This window comes from Phaenicophaeus curvirostris, chromosome 37 (genome assembly GCF_032191515.1).
Source record: "Phaenicophaeus curvirostris isolate KB17595 chromosome 37, BPBGC_Pcur_1.0, whole genome shotgun sequence".
Taxonomy (NCBI): Eukaryota; Metazoa; Chordata; class Aves; order Cuculiformes; family Cuculidae; genus Phaenicophaeus; species Phaenicophaeus curvirostris.
The window spans coordinates 67,909-91,125 of NC_091428.1; the positions used below are offsets into that span (position 1 = coordinate 67,909).

Below are 23,217 nucleotides of genomic sequence, written 5' to 3' on the forward strand. Positions count from 1 at the left end.
TGTTTGTCCACCACTCAGTGGACCACTGATCCCCTTATGATCTAAGATCTTAATGATCTAAAATATATCCCAGCTGGCTATTCTTTAAAGCGCAGCCACTCTGCCAGCCTCCCATCTTATGGGTTCTGTGTTCTGGCTCCCCAGCCACAAATCACTTGCACTGCATAGGTGGATCTTTCCTTGTTGTCCTGGATCTTACATTCAGGACAACTCAAATCCCAACCATATGTTACCCATAATTTGTTGTTACACCACATGCATTATGCCAGGGTGCAATAAACACCCGTCAGTAATCCATATACAATCTGGACAAAATTCATCATTATTCCTACAACAAAACAAATACAATTTTGTACAAATATCTCATTTCACTGAAAGAAGGAATAAATCATGTTAAGGAAATGAATTAGATAGTTTAGCTTGTTTACTAATTGAAAACAAGGGCAGTTCCACAGCAGGGACAAAGGACAGGCCTGAAGGCACAAGAAGGGGAGGAGATAAGATAAAGACCATCAGAGGCAAACAGGAGACACAAAGAAACTGTGATGTGGATATGCTAATAAGTTCCGAAAAACTATGGGCATGTAATTTGTAACTGTTTAACCAGTATTTCCTGGAGCCCACACAAACATGTATGTTTAACCTGTATAGAAGTCATGCAGCCAGTGGGGACTCATTAGTGGGACACATTAGGTGGACTTAACCCATTGTGCCCCGGCATTGTTTATTAAAACCATTCCTGCTTAATAATCGAATTGTTATTGATAATTAGGATTGGCTTTTCACATTATCACCACAAACATAACACACACACACAACAACATTAAGTTCAAAACGACATACGGAGACCAAATATTCACTTCAAGATGACATATAGAGACCAAACATTCAATTCAAAATGACATATAGTGCCATATAGTTCTAGTTTCTGTGATTAATGTCACTCTACAACCAGGACCTCCTAACCACAGCGACAAAAATCAGAAATCAGGTATTAGTTAATACTCCTTTACAACCAAGGTCTCCTGAGAAAAATGCTCCTGTTTACAGCTGAGAGCTCCGAAAAATACAAAATACTCCTTTGCAATCAAGACCGAAAAATACAAAATACTCCTTACAACCAAGGCCTCGGCAACTTCAATGTATGCCTATAAGATGCTAGCAGTCCGGCATATGCTCTACTCAGCATTATACAGTAACGACTTATGAGGAGCCAAACCAAATGGACCGATCCCCAAACTCAAGAAAAAATTTTAAAGTGTACCTTTTTATCTGATGGTCCTTGTCTGTCCCTGCAGAGATCCAGTGGAGAAGAGGAGTCTTTCCGGAGAAATCCTCGGGGGTACCCAAGAGAGTCCCGATCCCAAATGGGTCCTGCAGCTGGGCAGAGAGGGTCCCAAATCTGAAACAAAGAAACTTACGCTTAACCATTAAGGCATTTAACCATTAAGGCAGGTACACTTTATTCAGCGCTGGAGAAGACTCGGGATTTGTCCTCAGAGTGCTTCTGCCAAGCAGTGATTTCATGGAAATTTTATATACAGGATCGTTTTCAAATTCATACTATTTCCTCAAAATGACAACTGTACTTTATTCTGGGAACTTTCTTGCATATCCAGGGGGAATGCAATTAGATCAGCTCAGAGTCCTTAAGGTGTGGCCATATCTGAGTGGTCAATCTCAACGACTCTGGGTGACAAAGGATAAGGGTCCTTAAGGCTATCTTAGTTAATCTTGCTTCTAACACATTACAGTTGATGTTCCATCCCACCATTTACAAATCACCATTTCAAGAGAAAAGTCTGATGTTGTCAAGAAAACAAGATATATGAGAAAATACTAGAAGAATTGTTTTCAGTGTAGAGATAAGATATTTGAAAGAAGACATTGCAAAAATGCAGATGTGTTTGTCTCCAAGGGAGATTTAAAGAAGAAGGAATCAGGTATTACACAAATTCTCTAATATAAACATGGAACATAATGCCATGAAAAGGTGTGGAATTTCCATTATTGGAAGGTTTCAGGAACATCTTCTAAAAGCTTTGATGAACTGGGATAAGAATGCTTAAGAACACCAGATCATTCAGAGCTTTTCGAAATCTATTCATATACATCTGAACATATGTTGGTTTTCAGGACATTTTGCATTTTGCTTATATATATTTTCCCACATTTCTTATAGTCTTGCCAACCTTCTGATAAATAGAGAGATCAATTCCAATAGTCTTTCTAGGAATGATTACTAAAAATCATACCAAAGGTAAGCGGGATACTGCGGTGATGAAGGAGACGCAGGCATTTCAAATTTCTTTAAGCATATTCTTTGTAATCAGCATGGCATACTACTACTGATTTACTTAGTACTTAGTACTCAGTACTTACTTCTCTCATTCAGGCAGATCTTTATACAGTTCCTTGGTTTTCCGACCTTCAGACAAACATTATGTTTTTGATTTTGTCTGTTCAACACACTCTTGACTGTTTTCAGCCATATCTCCAATTCACTTATTCCCAGGCAGTTTTCCCCAGCCTGGCCTTCTCAAATATTCAAGATAAATCACCCTGTGTGTCTAGTTCAGAACACGTGGTGTTTTTCATAATGTTTATTATAATATGCTTGGTACCAGCTTCATGCTTAATCTTAGTCCCAATTAATCTTTTACATGCTTGGGGTTGCTGCTAAAACTCTTCCTTTTTGGTTTTAAAAGATTGGATTCACAACAAGGATAGCGAGGACCTTGAGTTCTGGTTTTCAAGATCTTGTTTAATTTCCCAGACAACTTTGAGCACTGCAAATACCAAAATAACACAAGCGCAACCGAGACCAACAAATGTCATTATTCGTAAATTTAATCTGATTTACTGGATTTTTTTTTTATAGTACTGCTAAATGTCATTACAATGTTTGTCTTCTATCATCTTTCCGAAGTCTCTGAGGCTGGTAACATCTCTGCAATACTCAGTGGGAGTTTTTCAACACCCAGGCATTGTGTTGCTGTCTCTTTTCTTCAAAGACACAGTCCTTGGCTTCCTTTGTCCTGTTCTCCTCTGCTTAAGGAGGTTTAAATCATACAAAATCAGTTTTTTCACATGGCATTTGAGGATGGGAGGTTCAAAGACAGGTTACTTATGCTAACTCTTGCTCTTTTTTATTGTGAGCCAGAGGCTGTTTGGCCTGCCCTCCCTTCCTGGATGACACTCTTAGAACAGAGAAAGCCATCCCTCACATCAAGGTCTGGTATGGCATGAGTCTCCACCGCTCAGTATCTACTGGGTGGCAGCCAGCAGCAGATCTAAAAGTTCTTCTTGGTGGCAAACACAGAGGCCAACCCAGTCTTGCCCTTTACTACGGCAGGAGGTGCTTGGCCAGCCCCAGTCCTTTCATCTGGTTGTCAATGCAGCATTTCACCTGCCTCATCCTGTAACAAATCACTACCATGGCAAAGCACAAGCAGATTTGCATTAGGAGAACAACTACCACAGGGTGCAGAAATGCATTGAAGATGCCAGTGGCTGTGGGGAGACGAAATAAAGAAAATTTCCCACCAATGGTGTTCTCCCACACTCTTAATTTGTTCCATTACCTGTTTAATAACTTTTCCATCATAATGTACAGTTATTAGGATCTTTTTTAGCTTCTGCCTTAGCATTTTAACATTCTTACTGTACTGTTGTTGATGATGATAGCTAAATATGCCAGGAAGATGTTTGTTGGGGTAGTTGGTACACCCGCAGCTACCATCATGGAATTTGCACTTTGTTATAGTTGTTTCAGTTTTTCTCAAGTGGTATGATAATCTCATGTTGTTTTCTTTCATTTCTGTGGTCTTCATTCAGGTTCAACCTCTACATCTGAGGCGTCTGATTCTGGGTTACTTTTTTCCAGCTCAAGGTAGGGCTTAATATATTGTGCTGGAAACCATCAGAGTCCTGAGGGAAGAAGAACACAAACATAAATCTCCCCCATGTTATTAGTTCAGCAGGTCCATTCCAATGATTGCTTGCCATAGTGTCCCTGTACATAACCTGTGGATGATGTGATCATTTCTCAAAAATAGAAAAATGTCTTTCTATAGCGGTCATATTTCTACCAGAAACCAAATTGACATTTAAATAATTGAGGGTATAGATAGCATTGTCTAATTGTTCCTGGGGAGGCATATTCCTCCTTTTTGTTTTAATAACATATTTTTCAAAGTTGAATGCATACTCTCAATGATGGCTTGACCAGTAGGGTTGTGGGGTTTACATGTAACGTGTTTGATACTTCATTGTTGCAAAAAAAGATAAGTAGATTGAGAAGTATATCCAGGGGCATTATCTGTCTTTATTAGTTTAGGTATTCCAAGCGTAACAAAGCAGTGAGTCCAATATCAATGGACATCTCACCCCTTTTCACTAGCATGAGCATAGGCACACATAGCACCAGAAAAGGTATCGATGGATATGTGAACATAACATAAACGTCCAAAAGGTGCATGATATGCTACATCTGTTTGCCAAATTTCATTTGAATGACGGCCACGGGAGTTAACTCCTTCATGTTTAGGTAATGGAGTCACATGCTGGCACTTGGGCCATGCCCAAATTATGTCTTTCTCTATAGAAAGAGTACTTTTAAATTGTTTGCTTAGACCCGCAGCATTTTAGTGAAAAAAGGAATGTGAGGCTCTTGCATAATCAAGGGTTACAAAAGCTGCCGTGAAGGAATCTGTGACTGCATTACTACATTTATAGCTCTTAAATCATGCAGTAATCTCCATTTCCCATATTTTTTACCATGACGAATATGGGAGTATTCAATGGGCTGTTAGATTGAACAAAATGTCCAGCTTCTAATTGTTCTGCTACTAAATGTTGCAATTGAACAAATTTTTCCCTTTTAAGAGGCCACTGATCAACCCAAACAGGTTTCACTGTTAACCAAGAGAGTTTGAGCAGGGGCTTTAGATCAGTGACCTTTAGGATAATTTTTTTTTCTGTAGTAGTGATAGACACATTCCATTGCTTTAGTAAATATCTTCCCAATATATTTATCGGTGTTGGCATTACATATGGTTGAATCCATGCTCCTAAATGTTTTGGTCCTGTCACCAATCATAGTTTGACACTCTTCATAGGAATTTGTATCCCACCTATGCCTGTAACAGTAGTGAAAGCTACATCAAGAGGCCACTGAGGAGGACACTCAGTTTGAGAAATTATAGAAACATCAGCTCCGGTATCTAATAGTCCTGTAAATGTTTTTCCCTCTATATTAATTGTAAGTGTAGGTTGTTTTGCTGTGACTTTCTGAGCCCAAGATACCTGGGCAAAATTAGTACTGTCAGATCATCCCTGCTCTTGAATCTGAGGGGAACTTTGGGGAACGGAAGGGGGTAACAAAATAATTTGTACAACCTTCCGATTTATTGGTATGCAGCACGGGGTTTGAAAGGCAGCTAGAATTATCTGAATTTGACCTATATAGCATGAGTAAATTATTCTCAGACCTACATATCCCATCGATAAAGGTCCGCACATCTTAGTTCATACAGTTTGAAATTTATGTGGTTGTAAAAGAATTACTTCTGAGACAGTTGCCAGATCCAATATGGCACTTGCTTTTGTAACGGTTGAAAGGTCAGAGATGAAACATTTATCAGAGGTGGGGCATGGGTATATTGCATGGGAGCATTCAATATCCTGTTGGTTTGAGGGGCACCGGGCTGCATGCCTCTCTTCCCATTTCCCGAGAGAGGGCGCCCATTTTTGTCAAATTTAGATTTGCATTGATTAGCCCAATGATATCCTTTCTGACATCGGGGACATCTCTGTTTAGGATTTTTTTATTTAGCCATCTGCCGCTTGTGAGGATAGTCTCGTGCCTGTAAGCATTCCCCTGTTCTCTCCCAAATAGTGCCATCAAAAGAATCACCTGCTGGGAAACAGTTACAATGCTCTTTTACCAGTAGTAATGATTGTGTTAAATGTTTTTCAGTTTCCCTATAGCTGGCGTCATACAACTCTTGTTGCAGTGCTTTCAAATATAGCCTGTGCTCTTGCAAAAGTGTTTGTCCCACTGCAATACGATCCCACAGCTTTCCCGTTCAACGGGCACTACTGTTCCTGTTTAAGGAAAGTAGCCACAAAAATTCTGAAGAAATGAACAAACTCACCCTTCAGATCATGCATTCACTCAGAAGAGGCTCGCACGGGGCACCATTCTGCGGCAATGAAGGCGACACAGACATTTCAAATTTCTTTAAGCATATTCTTTGTAATCAGCATGGCATGCAGGAGTAAAATTAAGAAAGTATTACTACTGTTTCTGTTACTACTTGCTTCTCTCATTCAGGTGTATCTTTATACAGTTCCTCAGTTTTCCAACCTTCAGACACACAGTATGTTTTTGGTTTTGTCTATTCCACACTCTCTTGACTGTTTTCAGCCATACCTCCAATTCACTTCTTCTCAGGCAGTTTTTCCCGGCCTGGCCTTCTCACACATTCAAGATAAATCATCCTGTGTGTCTAGTTCAGAACACCTGGTGTTTTTAATAATGTTTATTGTAATATGCTTGGTACCAGCTTCATGCTTTATCGTAGTCCCAATTAATCTTCCACATGCCGTTGCTACTACAGGATACCTTTAGAAAATGGACTGAAAAATGTTGAGAAATCGTTTCTTTAAAAAAAGATAACAAAGAGGTTTCTTAAGTCATCTACCTGACAAGGGCATTTTTTTCATCGTAGAGTTTAATTGAAAATATAATGATAGATTGGATATAGTATGATGTAATTACTATCAAGGCTATAAAGAACAAATCAAGTAGCTCTCATTAGTCAAGTCAAATCACCAATATTTTGGGTTATGTTAAACTTAGCATTTCAGAAACACACTTTCTGGAGACATGTTTGTTATGTCAGTGTTCCTGTGAGCTGGAACTGACTATACTGGCTCTCAAGAAACAGTTGCAGCTACTATGATTTCCTGAACACATGTAGTTTCTGATTAATTATCTTTGCCACCACTGCTCTATTCTTTGCTGACACGCAAAGGACATACCTAGGAAGCTGGTTATGTTGGTTTTCCAGGCATAACAGTCCCATAAAGAGCCACAAAACACGGCTGTGAGTTGATATATATGTACACATCTGAATTTGGAAGTACCTAATTCACTATAGTATGCTATAAAGATTGTTATTTCTCAAAAAAAAATCATTTTTTGCCTTAACAAAAATAGCAAAGCTGAGGCTTTGTACAAACCCCAAAATTTTTAAAGTTTTACCAGTATTTTCATGTGTGGCCAGCATCCATTTACGTGTTTAACTCCTTGTATGTCCTGCACAGGCTTCTTCAGTGCACGGCTTTCATCTTTGCAACTATCAGCTCTTGAGCTTGTAAGTGGAAACGTGATGGCTGCTTTGTCAGGGATATGCAGCAATATATGTTATAGCAGATATCCGCCTTGCCACCTCAAAAAATCATAAGTAACCAAAAGCTATCCTATCATAAATCAAGTGCACTCCCAGTTAGACTAGGTACATATACCTAAATGTTAGCTAAAAATTCACAGAAAGGGCAGAATTGGAGGGAATATCAAACTGATCACTTAATCCACCCTCCTACAAAAAGGAAGAAATAAGCATGCTGAAATCTCTCTCTATCATATTTGTCTATCTAAAGGCTCACACAAGCAACAGGAAGAACAGAACAAATACCTTCACATCTTACACAACAGTGCTGTTAATATATCCCTCCTGACAAAAAAAAACCCCACACTTATTTTTATATTTGCCCTCATTCTACCACATGGAGGGTAGAATAAAGTACATAAAGTAAAGTAGATAAAGTACACATTTACCCTTCCTTCCGTAACACCATTGCAATGCAGAATAAATGGAGTACAGGAAAGCACCTGAACTTGATATCATCATCTCTCTTGTTTCTTGGCTGCAAATGTAAGTTTCATACTATTCTGCCTGCCTGGACAGGAAAAAAAAAACAACCAACCAAACAAAATAAATTAACAGTCAAGTGAAGTTTATAGTGGGAGAAATAGTGCTGACTTTTTCAATGTAATTTAAGGATGGCCAGATGGAATCTGCAGGAGTTACTTTAAATACAACTGACCAGAGCAGAAATGACAAGCATTAACATTCATTGTCAACTATTTTATGTAATGCCCTAGACCTGAAACCTCCCAGCACTGTAAGTCATCCTTTCATAAGAAGATGAAAAGATAAAGCCTTACGCCATCTGTACTCAATGTATTCTTTTATATACTTATCAAATTCTGCAATGTTCCATATAGCTGTTGCCCTCTCAAACCAGGTGCAGAAGAATCTGAAGCTTGTAATTCTGATATAACATTCCTGGAATTTCAGATGGGTATGGGAACAGCTGATCTCTCAGCTTCTCAACGGTTCACTCCCTCACCTCTGCTGTGATGCCATGCCAAGCTTTCCCATTTTCCCTGTGGCCTCTGAATCTCTCTCTCAGCTTATCTGGGTCCTCCTAGTTGACAAGCTACTCTCTGTGATATTTCAAAAGTCACAGCAGGCAGATGAAGTCCGTGGTGATTGGAAAAAGGGAAACATTGCACCTATTTCAAAAAGAGTAGAAAGGAGGACCTTTGGAACTACTGACCTGTCAGCCTCACATCTATGCCTGGGAAAATCATAGAACAGATCCTCCTGGAAGCTATGCTAAAGCACATGCAGGACAGGGAGGTGATTCGAGACAGCCAGCGTGGCTTCACCAAGGACAAATACTGCCTGACCGTCCTAGCGGCCTTCTATGACAGAGTGACTACATCAGTGGACAAGGGAAGAGCTGCAGATGTCATCAATCTGTGTTTCTGTAAGGGCTTTGACAGGGTCCCCCACAACATTCTTCTCTCTAAATTGGAGAGATATGGATTTCATGGGTGGACTGTTCAGTGGAACAGGAATTACCTGGATGGTCACACCCAGAGAGTAGTGGTCAACAGCTCAATGCCCGGATGTAGACTGGTGACAAGTGGTATCCCTCAAGGGTCCGTATTGGGACCAGGACTGTTTAGTATCTTCATCAACGACATGGACAGCAGGATAGAGTGCACCCTCAGCAAGTTTACAGATGATACCAAGTTGAGTGGTGCAGTTGACATGCCTGAGAGAAGGGATGTCATCAAGAGGGACCCGGACAAGCTTGAGAAGTTGCCCCATGTGAGCCTCATGAGGTTCAACAAGGCCAAATGCAAGGTCCTGCGACTGGGCTGAGGCAACCCCTGGGATCAATACAGGCTGATGGATGAAGGGACTGAGAGCTGCCCTGCCAAGACCGATTTGGGGGTACTGGTGGATGAAAAGCTGGACATGAGCCAGCAATATGTACTTGCAGCCCAGAAAGCCAACTGTATCCAGGGCTGCATCAAAAGAAGCATGACCAGCAGGTCGAGGGAGATCATTCTGCCCCTCTACTCTGCTCTTGTGACATTCCACCTGGAGTCCTACATTCAGCTCTGGACTTCTCAGTACAAAGCAGGACCACAATAATGATCAGAGGGCCGAAACATCTCCCATATGAGGACAGGTTGAGAGAGTTGGGGTTGTTCAGCCTGGAGAAGCGAAGGCTCCAGGGAGACCTTAGTGCAGCTTTTCAGTACTTAAAGGGGGCTTATAATAAAGATGGGGCAAAACTTTTTAGCTGGGCCTGTTGCAATTGGACAATGGGTACTGGTTTTAAACTAATAAAAAATAAAATGGGTAGATTAAAACGAGATATAAGGAAGAAAATTTTTACGATGAGGGTGGTGAAACATTGGAACAGGTTGCCCAGAGAGGCTGTAGATTCCCCATCCCTGGAAACATTCAAGGTCAGGTTGGATGAGGCTCTGAGCAACCTGATCTAGTGGAAGGTATTCCTGCTCACTGCAGGGGTGTTGAACTAGATGACCTTAAAGGTCACTCCGAACCCAAACTATTCTATGACTACTTACACATACATAATAAATTAATAATTTACTTTGCTGGCTTAAAACCAGCCATGCTGGTGGCATAGTGCAGATCCCAATCACCTTCAGAGGGCAAATAATTGCCTACAGTGGAAGGTATTGACTTTAAAGACGGCAGAATATGACCTCACATCTCATTCAGGCATTATCGAACAGCATGGTGAGCCACAAAGAAATTATTTTTTTGTTCACCAGGATAAAAAACAGTAATGACAGAATATCCTACAGAAACTCTTTACTGTTAAGAATGAGGATGTTCATGAGACTACTGAAATGTTCACTTTAAAGAAAGTTTTGGCTTTTTGTTCCACACCAATTTCCACCATTTCAAGAAGATTAACATAGAATCATAGAATCACAGAATCACAGAATCACTAGGTTGGAAGAGACCCACTGGATCATCGAGTCCAACCATTCCTATCAAACAATAAACCATGCCCCTCAGCACCTCGTCCAACCGTGCCTTAAACACCTCCAGGGAAGGTAACTCAACCACCTCCCTGGGCAGACCGTTCTAGTGCCCAATGACCCTTTCTGTGAAAAATGTTTTCCTAATGTTCAGCCTAAACCTCCCCTGGTGGAGCTTGAGGCCATTCCCTCTTGTCCTGTCCCCTGTCACTTGGGAGAAGAGGCCAGCACCCTCCTCCCTACAACCTCCTTTCAGGTAGTTGTAGAGAGCAATGAGGTCACCCCTCAGCCTCCTCTTCTCCAGGCTAAACAACCCCAGCTCTCTCAGCCGCTCCTCGTAAGGCCTGTTCTCCAGCCCCCTCACCAGCTTTGTTGCTCTTCTCTGGGCTCGCTCCAGAGCCTCAACATCCTTCTTGTGGTGAGGGGCCCAGAACTCAACACAGGATTCGAGGTCCGGTCTCACCAGTGGCGAGTACAGAGGGAGAATAACCTCCCTGGACCTGCTGGTCACACCGTTTCTGATACAAGCCAAGATGCCATTGGCCTTCTTGGCCACCTGGGCACACTGCTGGCTCATGTTCAGTCAGCTGTCAACCAAAACCACCAGGTCCCTCTCCTCCAGGCAGCTTTCTAGAGAGACTTCTCCTAGTCTGTAGCACTGCACAGGGTTGTTGTGCCCCAAGTGCAGGACCCAGCATTTGGCCTTGTTAAACCTCATGCCATTGGACTCTGCTCAGCGGTCCAGCCTATTCAGATCCCTTTGCAGAGCCTCCCTACCCTCCAGCAGATCAACACTCCCACCCAGCTTAGTGTCATCCACAAACTGGCTAAGGGTTCACTCAATGCCTTCATCCAGGTCATTGATATAGACATTGAACAGGGCTGGACCCAGCACTGAGACCTGGGGAACACCACTTGTAACTGGCCTCCAGCTGGATTTAACACCATTTACCACCACTCTCTGGGCCCGGCCATCCAACCAGTTTTCCACCCAGGCCACCTCTCCAGGCCAGAGGCAGCCAGTTTCCTAAGCAGAATGCTGTGAGAAACTGTATCAAAGACTTTACTCAAGTCCAAGAAGACTACATCCTCATCCAGTAAGTGGGTCACTTTCTATAGAAGGGGTTCAGGTTAGTCTGGCAGGACCTGCCTTTCATTAACCCATGTTGACTGGGCCCGATTATCCTGTTCTCTTGCATGTGCTTCATGATAGCACTCAAGGTCACCTGCTCCATGACTTTCCCTGGCACTGAGGTCAGACTGACAGGCCTGTAGTTCCCTGGATCCTCCCTGCGACCCTTCTTGTAGATGGGCACAACATCAGCCAGCCTCCAGTCCAGTTGCTAGGAAAGTTACACTTAAAGTAGGATAAAACACTGATCATCGACTAATCAGGAACTAAGACTGAATGTAAAATTTCATGATTCTGTTGATTCTTAACGTATCCTAGCAACAGACCCGAGGTACTTGCTCAAAGGACCTCATGTGACAATAGGATCCAAGTGTGCTTAGGAAAAGTACATACTAGCTACCCTACCCAAGTAGAACATACACCTGCAACAGCCAAAAGACCATCATAAATCTTGTGAAAGACAGAAGAATAGGTTTCAGGAGGCAAGAAAGATATACCTGAGCGGTCAAGTGGAGATAAGTGCGGGTCCAGCCAAGAAAAACCGACGAGTTTGCCAAAAGAACAAGAAGTAATAAAGATAATGCGAGGAAGACTACTTACTTCATCTGAGGAAGACTACTTACTTCATCAGGACGACCACCAGAGGGGGGCTACGCAGGCGCAATAGAGACTGATGTCGCAATAAGGCGATGAAGTAACCTACCTATACATATGTATTAGATAATGAAGTAACCTGTTGAATATACAATAGATTGCGAAACTTTTAGAGAATAAAAAGCGGACGCGATGTGACGGTCTTTGGAACCAGATCTGGGTGCGTACCCCTGGTTCCCGGGGCCTCGAAATAAAGCACCACATATAACCTCCTAGTGTGGTTATGTGTTTGTCATTCTGCTAACAGTTTTTGGCGACCCAGGTGGGACCTCGCGGGCATTGCTGAGGCGGCTCGCGCATCGATTCTGCTCCAGCCGGCACCGAGTGATTCTCGGGGAGCCATCGACCGCGACCGACCTTCGCTGCTCCCGACGGACCAGGGATATTGGTAAGACACGGTGCTTTATCTGGAATGGTACCATTTGGGGTCTGGTAAAGCCTGCCTGTCAGACGCGGCGAAAGCTGCGCTTGGTTAGGCTCAAGGGTCTGGTAAAGCCTGCCTGTCAGACGCGGCGAAAGCTGCGCTTGGTTGGGCTCAGGAGCTCCGACGGGAAGCCTAGGCGCCATCCATAAGACAGTGGCGAAAGCTCTGCAGGTTCGGCATCAGTGGTCTGGTCTGGTAATTCCGGAATTCTGGTATTTCTGGTATTTTGTAGTTTTGTTCTGCTCTCAGTAATTTATACTTTCCTGTCTAGTTAATCCATTTTAAGCTGTTTGTGGTAAAAAGAGAAAAAAAAAAAAAAAAAAAAAAAAGAGAAAAAAACAAACAAACAAAAAAAAAACCAACAAAAACTCAACCACAATGTCAATACCTAAGTCATCTCCATTAGGATGTATTTTGAGTCACTGGAAGGAGGGAGGATTTGGGCAGGATATGCAAAAAGGAAAGTTGATTGAATATTGTAATGTCTGGTGGACACAATATGAATTAGAAGACCAGGTTCATTGGCCAGAAAATGGGACTCTAGATTATAATACGATTTTTCAGTTAATGTTGTTTTGTAGACGAGAGGGAAAATGGGATGAAGTACCATATGTAGAACTGTTTTTTTTATTTTAAGGCGGAATAATGAATGGAAAAGAGCATGCGGACTAATGGTTGTCAGTGTAAAATCAAACGGGCAATATGATGGTTGTGTGGCTGAGAAAAAGTGCATAAAATGTTTAGCAGTAGAAAATGCTTCACGACATCAGCAAGATGATGATTTTGATTTATTGATAACCCCCTCAGCCCCAGACCCCAGGGAGGGGGGATCGGGTAATGAGGGGAGGCACAGAAAGGGGGGGGATTAAAAATGCGAATATGAGGAGGAACAGGTTTATCCAGGTACTCCGATCTCTCATCGAAAGCGGCAAAGAGAAATCCAGGGGAGGGAGGCTGGACGTCAGCCATCTAAGGCATTACTAGCACCACTGCGTCAGGGGGTCGGAGCGGAGGGTCCGGTATATGTTAAAGTGCCTTTTACGCCAGGAGATTTGATGCTTTGGAAACAGTCTGCTGGAGTTTATCGAGAAAACCCAGACAAGGTAGCAAGGGTAATAAAAATGATTCTAAAGACTCAGAATCCTGATTGGGATGATATTCAGGTGTTATTGGACACTTTGATGGATTCTACAGAAAAGGAGATGGTTCTGGGAAATTATGGAAACCAAAGCTGACTAGATTTAGAAAGCAGTGAACCCCTAGTGAAAATAAAATTAGGAGGGGAAGAGGTGCAATTTTTGGTGGATACTGGCGCAACATATTCAGTTTTAAATGATTTGTATGGAAAATAGGAAACAAAACTACTACAATAGTGGGGGCCACAGGGAAAGAGGAAATACGGCCATTCATGCGACCCTTAGAGTTACGATTTGGGGGAAAGGAATTAACACATGAATTCTTATATGTACCCGACTGCCCGGTTCCTCTTCTGGGACGCGACTTGTTATCTAAACTAAATGCAAAAATCAGCTTTGAAAATGGAGAATTGATTATGCAAGTCCCAGAATCGAACGTAGGAAAGATTTCAGTAGTAAAGGAAAATCCCAAACCTCAGATACCCAAAAAGGTAAAAGAGGCAGTAATCCCTACAGTTTGGGAAACAAGTATACCAGGAAAATCAAAAACTGCTCAACCGGTAATAGTGGAGTTAAAAGAGGGAGCAAGGCCAGTACAAATAAAACAGTATCCCATAAAATGGAAGCCCGATACGGAATAGTAGAAATCATTGAAAAATTTTTAAAATTTGGAATATTGGAGGAATGTAAGTCAGAATATAATACTCCAATCTTTCCAGTAAAGAAACCAAATGGGGAGTATAGGTTAGTACAAGATTTGAGGGCCATCAACAATATTACGAAAGATATACATCCAGTCGTAGCTAACCCATATACATTGTTGACATCTGTGAAAGAAAAATATAAATGGTTTACAGTAATTGATTTAAAAGATGCCTTCTTCTGCATTCCCCTTGACAAAGATAGTAGGAAACTTTTTGCTTTTGAGTGGGAAAACCCATATAATGGACGAAAAACGCAACTCACGTGGACGAGGCTCCCACAAGGATTCAGGAATAGCCCAACTCTTTTTGGAAACCAACTGGCGAAAAATTGGAGATCTGGACTACGCAAGGAAAAATTCAGGTACCAAGAACACAGTATCTTTTGTTACAATATGTAGATGACATATTCCTTGCAACAGAACAAGAATCATTATGCACACAAGTGACTATTGAGATTTTAAACCAACTGGGCCTAAATGGATACAAGGTTTCAAGAGAAAAAGCTCAAATTGCATGCACAACTGTATTGTATCTTGGATGTGAGATAACACAGGGACAACGAAGGTTAGGAACGGATCGTGTTAGAGCAATTTGTGCGATTCCAGAACCCCGGAACTTGCATGAACTGAGGACATTCTTGGGAATGGCAGGGTCGTGTAGGCTGTGGATAATGGACTATGGACTTATAGCAAAACCTCTGTATGAGGCACAAAAATTGCCTAATCTCATTTGGGAGGGACCTCAAAAGGAGGCCTTTAAGAAACTAAAAGAGGCCTTGACTAAGGCACCAGCATTGGACTTACCGGATTTAACAAAGACTTTCCAGTTGTTCGTTCACGAAAGACAACGATTAGCACTGGGTGTCTTAACACAGAAATTAGGAAACTGGAAACGACCAGTGGGATACTTCTCTAAACAGTTGGACCCCGTTAGTGCAGGTTGGCCATCCTGCCTGAGAGCCGTAGCAGCAACTGTAATTCTGATACAAGAAGCCAGAAAATTGACTCTAGGAAAAAACATTGAAGTTTATATACCTTACATGGTGTTAACAGTCTTAGAACAAAAAGGGGGGCATTGGCTTTCCCCTAGCCGAATGATGAAGTTCCAAGCCATACTCACTGAACAGGATAATGTAAGTTTGAAAACAACTAACCTGTTAAACCCAGCAGCCTTTTTAGGTGCAGCAACAGAAGATGGTCCTTTGGAACATGATTGCATAGAAGTCATAGAACACACATATGCAACGAGACCGGACTTGAAAGATACTCCAATCGAACAGCCTGATCAAGAGCTCTTCACAGACGGGAGTAGCTTCGTGGAGAATGGGACGCGGTATGCAGGATATGCCGTGACCACACAGAGCATGGTAATAGAAGCACACGCCCTACCGGTGGGGACCTCAGCACAACGGGCAGAAATAATAGCCCTCACAAAGGCATTAGAATTAAGCAAAGATAAACGAGTAAACATATGAACAGATTCAAAATATGCCTTTGGAGTAGTTCATGTACACGGAACTTTATGGAAAGAACGAGGATTATTATCCTCGCAGGGAACCAATATAAAATACCAAAAAGAAATTTTAAACTTGATATCTGCTGTGCAATTACCAGAGCAGGTAGCGATCATGCATTGCAAGGCACATCAAGGAGGAGACTCTAAGGTGGCTGAAGGAAACACATTAGCAGATCGAACGGCTCGGTGGATAGCACGACAGGTACAGACGATGATGGCCTTGATACCTACCAAGGTAAGCCTTTTACAAGATTACCTGACACAGAAACCGAAATACTCGGAAGAGGACAAGAAATTGGCCAATTTAATGAAGGCAAACCTAAATTCTGAAGGATGGTACGTAACTACAACTGGACAAATAATTGTACCTCCTGTCATTATGCGGGCAATTCTACAGGCAGAACATCAAAAGTGCCATTGGAGAGCAGAAGCATTAGTGACTTATCTGAAACGAAGCATAATTTCAGCACAGATGTTAACAATGGCAAAATCTGTAAATTCAAAATGTGAACTTTGCTTGAGGAATAATCCTGTGGTTAGGAGGAGAGTAGAAATGGGACACATCAGAGTAGGCATGGAACCAGGAGATTATTGGCAAATAGACTTTGTAGAATTACCTAAAGCTCAAGGGTACAAATATTTGTTAGTTGGGGTCGACACTTTTTCTGGATGGCCAGAAGCCTTTCCCTGTCGCACCAATCAAGCCAAAGAAACAGTGAAATGGTTGTTGAGGGAAATTATCCCTAGGTTTGGGGTTCCCTTAGGTCTATCGTCTGATAGGGGACCACACTTTGTAGCCACAATTGTACAAGAAGTAAGTAAGGCATTGGGAATTTCCTGGAGTCTCCATACCCCATGGAGACCACAATCTAGTGGACAAGTAGAAAAGATGAATCAGACGATAAAAAGACAGGTCAGTAAAATATGCCAAGAAGCTAAAATTCAATGGCCCCAGGCATTACCAATAGCCCTTCTAAGAATAAGGATAAAGCCTAGGAGTGGGATGGGACCTCTTTGTAAGGGAGGACTTGGACATCACTGAGATGGATTGTGGAGATGAGGAGGTTGAGTGCCTGTGGGTCAAAATCAGAGGAGCCCACCAGAAGGTAGATTTTGTGATGGGAGTCTGTTACAGACCACCCAACCAAGGAGAAGCAGCTGATGAGCTCTTCTATAAACAGCTGGGGTTAATCTCTAGATCGATGCCTCTCGTTCTGGTGGGAGACTTCAATCTGCCTGATATCTGCTGGGTGTACAACACAGCAGAAAGGAAGCAGTCTAGGAGGTTCCTGGAGTGCGTGGGAGATAACTTCCTTGCACAGTTGGTGAATGAACCAACCAGGGAAGGTGCCCTCCTGGACCTCCTGTTGGTGAACAGAGAAGGCCTTGTAGGGGATGTGGCGGTAGGTGGACGCCTAGGACTAAGCGACCATGAGATTATAAAATTTTCTGTTCTAGGTGAAGTGAAGAGGGTGGTTAGCAAGACGGTAACATTAAATTTCCAGAGGGCTGACTTTGATCTCTTCAGCAGGCTGGTTGGTGAAGTCTCATGGGAGACAGTACTCAAGGGCAAGGGAGCCCAGGAGGGCTGGGAGCTCTTCAAAGGGGTGGTCCTAGCAGCTCAGGAGAAAGCCATCCCCGTGGTCCGGAAAAAAAGCCGGCAGGGGAGAAAGCCAGCTTGGTTGAATAGAGAGATCTTGAGGGATATCAAGAAGAAAAGAAATGTTTATGGCCTCTGGAAGAAGGGACAGGCCTCTTGGGTGGACTACAGGAGGGAAGTGAGATTGTGTAGGGAAAAAATCAGAAGGGCTAAGGCTCAGCTAGAAATTGGATTGGCCAAGTCAGTGAAAGATAACAAAAAATCTTTCTACAAATATATAAATAATAAAAGGCGGACTAGGGAGACCATACAGTCCCTATTGGACACAGAAGGGACAACAGTAACAGGGGATGAGGAAAAGGCTGAGGTACTTAATGCCTTCTTTGCCTCAGTCTTTAGTCGTAAGGAGGGTCGTTCCGCCTGTGTACAAACCCAGGAGCTAGAGGAGCAAAATGAGGCTCCCATGATCCAAGAGGAGGTGGTCAGAGCCTTGCTAGCCCGACTGGACAGTCACAAGTCTATGGGGCCGGACGGGATTCACCCTAGGGTACTGAAGGAGCTGGCGGATGTGCTGGCCAAACCCCTTTCCATCATCTTCCAACAGTCCTGGAAGACTGGGGAAGTCCCACTGGACTGGAGGCTGGCTGATGTTGTGCCCATCTACAAAAAGGGCCGCAGGGAGGACCCAGGAAACTACAGGCCTGTCAGTCTGACCTCAGTGCCAGGGAAAGTCATGGAACAGGTGATCTTGAGTGCTATCATGAAGCACATGCAAGAGAACCGGGTGATCAGGCCCAGTCAACATGGGTTCACAAAAGGCAGGTCTTGCCAGACTAACCTGATCGCCTTCTATGACAAAGTGACCCGGCTACTGGATGAGGGAAAGGCTGTGGATGTGGTCTTCCTGGACTTCAGCAAAGCCTTTGACACAGTTTCTCACAGCGTTCTGCTTGAGAAACTGTCAGCCTCTGGGCTGGACAGGCGCACACTCTCCTGGGTGGAAAACTGGTTGGATGGCCGGGCCCAGAGAGTGGTGGTAAATGGTGTGAAATCCAGCTGGAGGCCAGTGACAAGTGGGGTTCCCCAGGGCTCAGTGCTGGGTCCAGCCCTGTTCAATGTCTTCATCAATGACCTGGATGAAGGCATCGAATGCACCCTTAGCAAGTTTGCGGACGACACTAAGCTGGGTGGAAGTGTCGATCTGCTGGAGGGTCGGGAGGCTCTGCAAAGGGATCTGAACAGGCTGGACCGCTGGGCAGAGTCCAATGGCATGAGGTTTAACAAGGCCAAATGCCGGGTCCTGCACTTGGGGCACAACAACCCTATGCAGTGCTACAGACTGGGAGAAGTCTGTCTAGAAAGCTGCCTGGAGGAGAGGGACCTGGGGGTGTTGGTTGACAGCCGACTGAATATGAGCCAGCAGTGTGCCCAGGTGGCCAAGAAGGCCAATGGCATCTTGGCTTGTATCAGAAACGGCGTGACCAGCAGGTCCAGGGAGGTTATCCTCCCTCTGTACTCGGCACTGGTGAGACCGCTCCTCGAATACTGTGTTCAGTTCTGGGCCCCTCACCACAAGAAGGATGTTGAGGCTCTGGAGAGAGTACAGAGAAGAGCAACAAAGCTGGTGAAAGGGCTGGAGAACAGGCCTTATGAGGAGCGGCTGAGAGAGCTGGGGTTGTTTAGCCTGGAGAAGAGGAGGCTGAGGGGTGACCTCATTGCTCTCTACAACTACCTGAAAGGACGTTGTAGAGAGGAGGGTGTTGGCCTCTTCTCCCAAGTGACAGGGGACAGGACAAGAGGGAATGGCCTCAAGCTCCGACAGGGGAGGTTTAGGCTAGACGTTAGGAAAAAATTCTTTACAGAAAGGGTCATTGGGCACTGGAACAGGCTGCCCAGGGAGGTGGTTGAGTCACCTTCCCTGGAGGTGTTTAAGGCACGGGTGGACGAGGTGCTGAGGGATATGGTTTAGTGTTTGGTAGGAACGGTTGGACTCGGTGATCCGGTGGGTCTCTTCCAACCTGGTTATTCTGTGATTCTGTGATTCTGTGATTCTGGGACTGAGTCCTTATGAAATCCTCTTTGGGAAACCTTATGAGTTGCCACAACCAAACCCAAACATGCATATTAAAGGACACCAAGATGTGTACAACTATATGTTATCTCTTGATAGAACTTTGACACAGCTACGAAGGGCCTTGATCTGGAACCGTCCAGTGTCATTAGAGAATTCAGTACACGAAATTAAACCGGAAGACTAGGTCTACGTCTGCGACTGGAGTGAAGAGCCACTGAAACAACGGTGGAATGGACCGTACCGGGTGCTGCTAACAACTTTCACTGCGATAAAGGTAAAAGGAATAGACTCTTGGATCCACTACACACGAGTAAAGAAGGCACCCAAGAACTGGAGAGTCGAAGTAGTCGGACCAACGAGACTGAAGCTGAAAAGCAAGTAAAATGTCGTACTTCAAGTACGGGACTTTGATTATAGTTTGGTCCTTGATACCTATAATAAGTGTCACATCTCTAGAAATTTCATGTAAGAGAGAAACAAGCAAGTATACCATTGGACAAAATGCCATTCTGTCTTGCAAGTTTCAAAGTCATGTCCCAATGAAAAAGAAATTAATTCAGATTTTTTTTGGGAAAAGGTGTCTAGAACTTGTGGAGCACCTGAAACAATCTATAATAGCAAAGATTTGAGGTTAGATGGTTACAAACAAGAACTATGAGGGACATGGAAACTTAAAGGGAAAGTATCGAACAAGTTTTATCCGCGAAATCCCATACGAGGTGAAACAAAACTGGAGCTGACAAATTTAACTTTGACTGACCAAGGAAAATATAGGTGTTTTGTGGGAGCAGGAAGTAATGTAGACTATGGAAAAAGAACACTGATAATAAATCCCCTTCAAGACCATGGAATAAAAGCAGGGCATACACATTATCCGGCTCCTCTGGGTAGCGAGGCACTTATTTACTGCCTCCTAGAGGACCCCCAGCCTGAGGAATTTGGATGGATAAAGGAAGGAAAAGCAGTTCTAAGTGATAAAAGACACTCAATAGAATTGAGACTGGGAGGAATATTAGTCCAGATTATTAAAGAGATAAAAAGATCCGACTTGGGAACTTACAGATGCCAGTATCAAAATGCTACTACCTTTGGATATAGCAAAATCAATATTACTGAAGCCAGAGTGAAACGAGCCATAGAACTGACCCAGGCACCCCAGGAGATTTATGTTCAAAAGAAAGATGCTGAAGAAAATTTAATGATTAGGTTAATCAAAGATTTTGCTAGAATGCAAAATACAAGTAAAATTACAGCATGCTTGCCTTTACCAAAAACGGCTGGAGAACCGATAAGCTGGGGAATATTGACTTTCCCACTCCCAGAGGTAAAAGAATATAAAACCGAATGTAAACAAATAATAACACCCATACAGGAAAAACAGAAAATAAGTATAAGAAGGAAGTGGAGAACTGCAGGAAGTCGAAGCGATTGTGAAAAATTACCAAATTATAAGTTCACACGTATCGGACAATTTAAAGATGTAAGATGGTGTTCATATGATGAAATAAAGGAAATAGTGAGAGAAAGAAATACAATGGAATGGGTGTGCCAGAAAAGAAATGATACAGAACAAAATTGGGACACAGTTTGGTCAACAAGTATTTTACAAAAATTCCAATACAGAGGAGAAACATCTTAATATTTTAAATGGACAGGAAAACAAAGTAGTGACAAATTACCAGTAAATGGCCAGATCAGTAGAGATCCTATTGATAGCGTTCCATGGTGGAATTGTTCTAAAATTTTAAATTGTGACCTAGACCCTGAAGAGATCACCATACCTCCAGTTAAAATGGCTCTAATAGTAGGGTGTGCCTGTCGGGGATTTAAGATCGGGGGAAGGGTAATACAAGTACCAGTTAATGGAATAGACTGTAAATATTCAACAGTACGCAGTATGGGTAATTTTGTTTGAGCATCTAATGATGGAACTTGGACTACACATTTATCAATGGAGGGTCCAGTTAAAGAAATAACTCTGGGGTTGCCTACCCTGTGCCCAATTTGGAAGCGATCCCCCTTCAGAGGTAAATTGGAAACTTTACAAATTCGTGCTAAAAGAGACATAGAAAATGATATTAGAGACATAGATGACACTTGGCAGAAGCCTGAGACAGGAGTTAAAGTGGGATGGGCATTAGAATCCCTTTTTGCCCAAATAGCGACGTATCGTAATAGAGAAATGATTTACAAACTAATTGGACAAACTGAAAGATTGGCAAAAATAACAAAGAAGGGATTTCGAGATTTAAACTTGCAACTACAGGCGACAATGAAAATGACTTTGCAGAACAGAATGGCATTAGACATGCTCTTGTTAAAAGAACATGGTGTCTGTGGATATCTCAAAGATCGAACTGATCACTGCTGTGTGCATATACCTAATGTCACAGCCGATGTGGAATATGATATCTCGCAATTGGGAAAAATAGAAAGAGAAGCTGAAAAAGAGAAAGAAAAAATTGGTCAAAATTGGGTTGGGGCATTATTTGATAGATTAAGCATCCATCTTACTGGCTGAATACACTCTCTCATTCAAACGTTATTCACACTTTTGCTTATATTCCTTACAATCTATCTAGTGTATTTGTGTATCCGGAGAGAAATTACTCGCAAACAAAACTGGACACACAAAATTATTGGAGCAGTGACACGAGAATATCCACAGCACCCAATACCCCCATCAACTTACCAAGAAACAGTTACATGAAATGAAAATACTTGCTAAGGTGAAGTATTTTCAAAGGGGGGAAATGCTAGGAAAGTTACACTTAAAGTAGGATAAAACACTGATCATCGACTAATCAGGAACTAAGACTGAATGTAAAATTTCATGATTCTGTTGATTCTTAACGTATCCTAGCAACAGACCCGAGGTACTTGCTCAAAGGACCTCATGTGACAATAGGATCCAAGTGTGCTTAGGAAAAGTACATACTAGCTACCCTACCCAAGTAGAACATACACCTGCAACAGCCAAAAGACCATCATAAATCTTGTGAAAGACAGAAGAATAGGTTTCAGGAGGCAAGAAAGATATACCTGAGCGGTCAAGTGGAGATAAGTGCGGGTCCAGCCAAGAAAAACCGACGAGTTTGCCAAAAGAACAAGAAGTAATAAAGACAATGCGAGGAAGACTACTTACTTCATCTGAGGAAGACTACTTACTTCATCAGGACGACCACCAGAGGGGGGCTACGCAGGCGCAATAGAGACTGATGTCGCAATAAGGCGATGAAGTAACCTACCTATACATATGTATTAGATAATGAAGTAACCTGTTGAATATACAATAGATTGCGAAACTTTTAGAGAATAAAAAGCGGACGCGATGTGACGGTCTTTGGAACCAGATCTGGGTGCGTACCCCTGGTTCCCAGGGCCTCGAAATAAAGCACCACATATAACCTCCTAGTGTGGTTATGTGTTTGTCATTCTGCTAACACAGTGGGGCTTCCCCAGTCTTCCAGGGCTGTTGGAAGATGATGGAAAAGGGTTTGGCCAGCACATCCGCCAGCTCCTTCAATACCCTTGGGTGAATCCCATCCGGCCCCATAGACTTGTGGGTGTCTAGTCGGGCTAGCAAGGCTC

The 23,217-nt window shown here is 42.9% G+C and overlaps 1 protein-coding gene across 1 annotated transcript; it reads left to right on the plus strand.

Annotated features, from left to right (window-relative positions):
* Nucleotides 1-8,648: 8,648 nt before the first annotated feature.
* Nucleotides 8,649-22,147, plus strand: LOC138732736 (uncharacterized). Its single transcript, XM_069879389.1, is given in 10 exon segments — nt 8,649-9,191; nt 11,838-11,850; nt 12,421-12,561; nt 13,938-14,351; nt 14,354-14,812; nt 14,857-16,766; nt 17,755-19,077; nt 19,723-19,783; nt 19,901-20,023; nt 21,543-22,147. Coding segments are annotated over 10 exon segments (5,592 nt in total).
* The last annotated feature ends 1,070 nt before the right edge of the window (nt 22,148-23,217 follow it).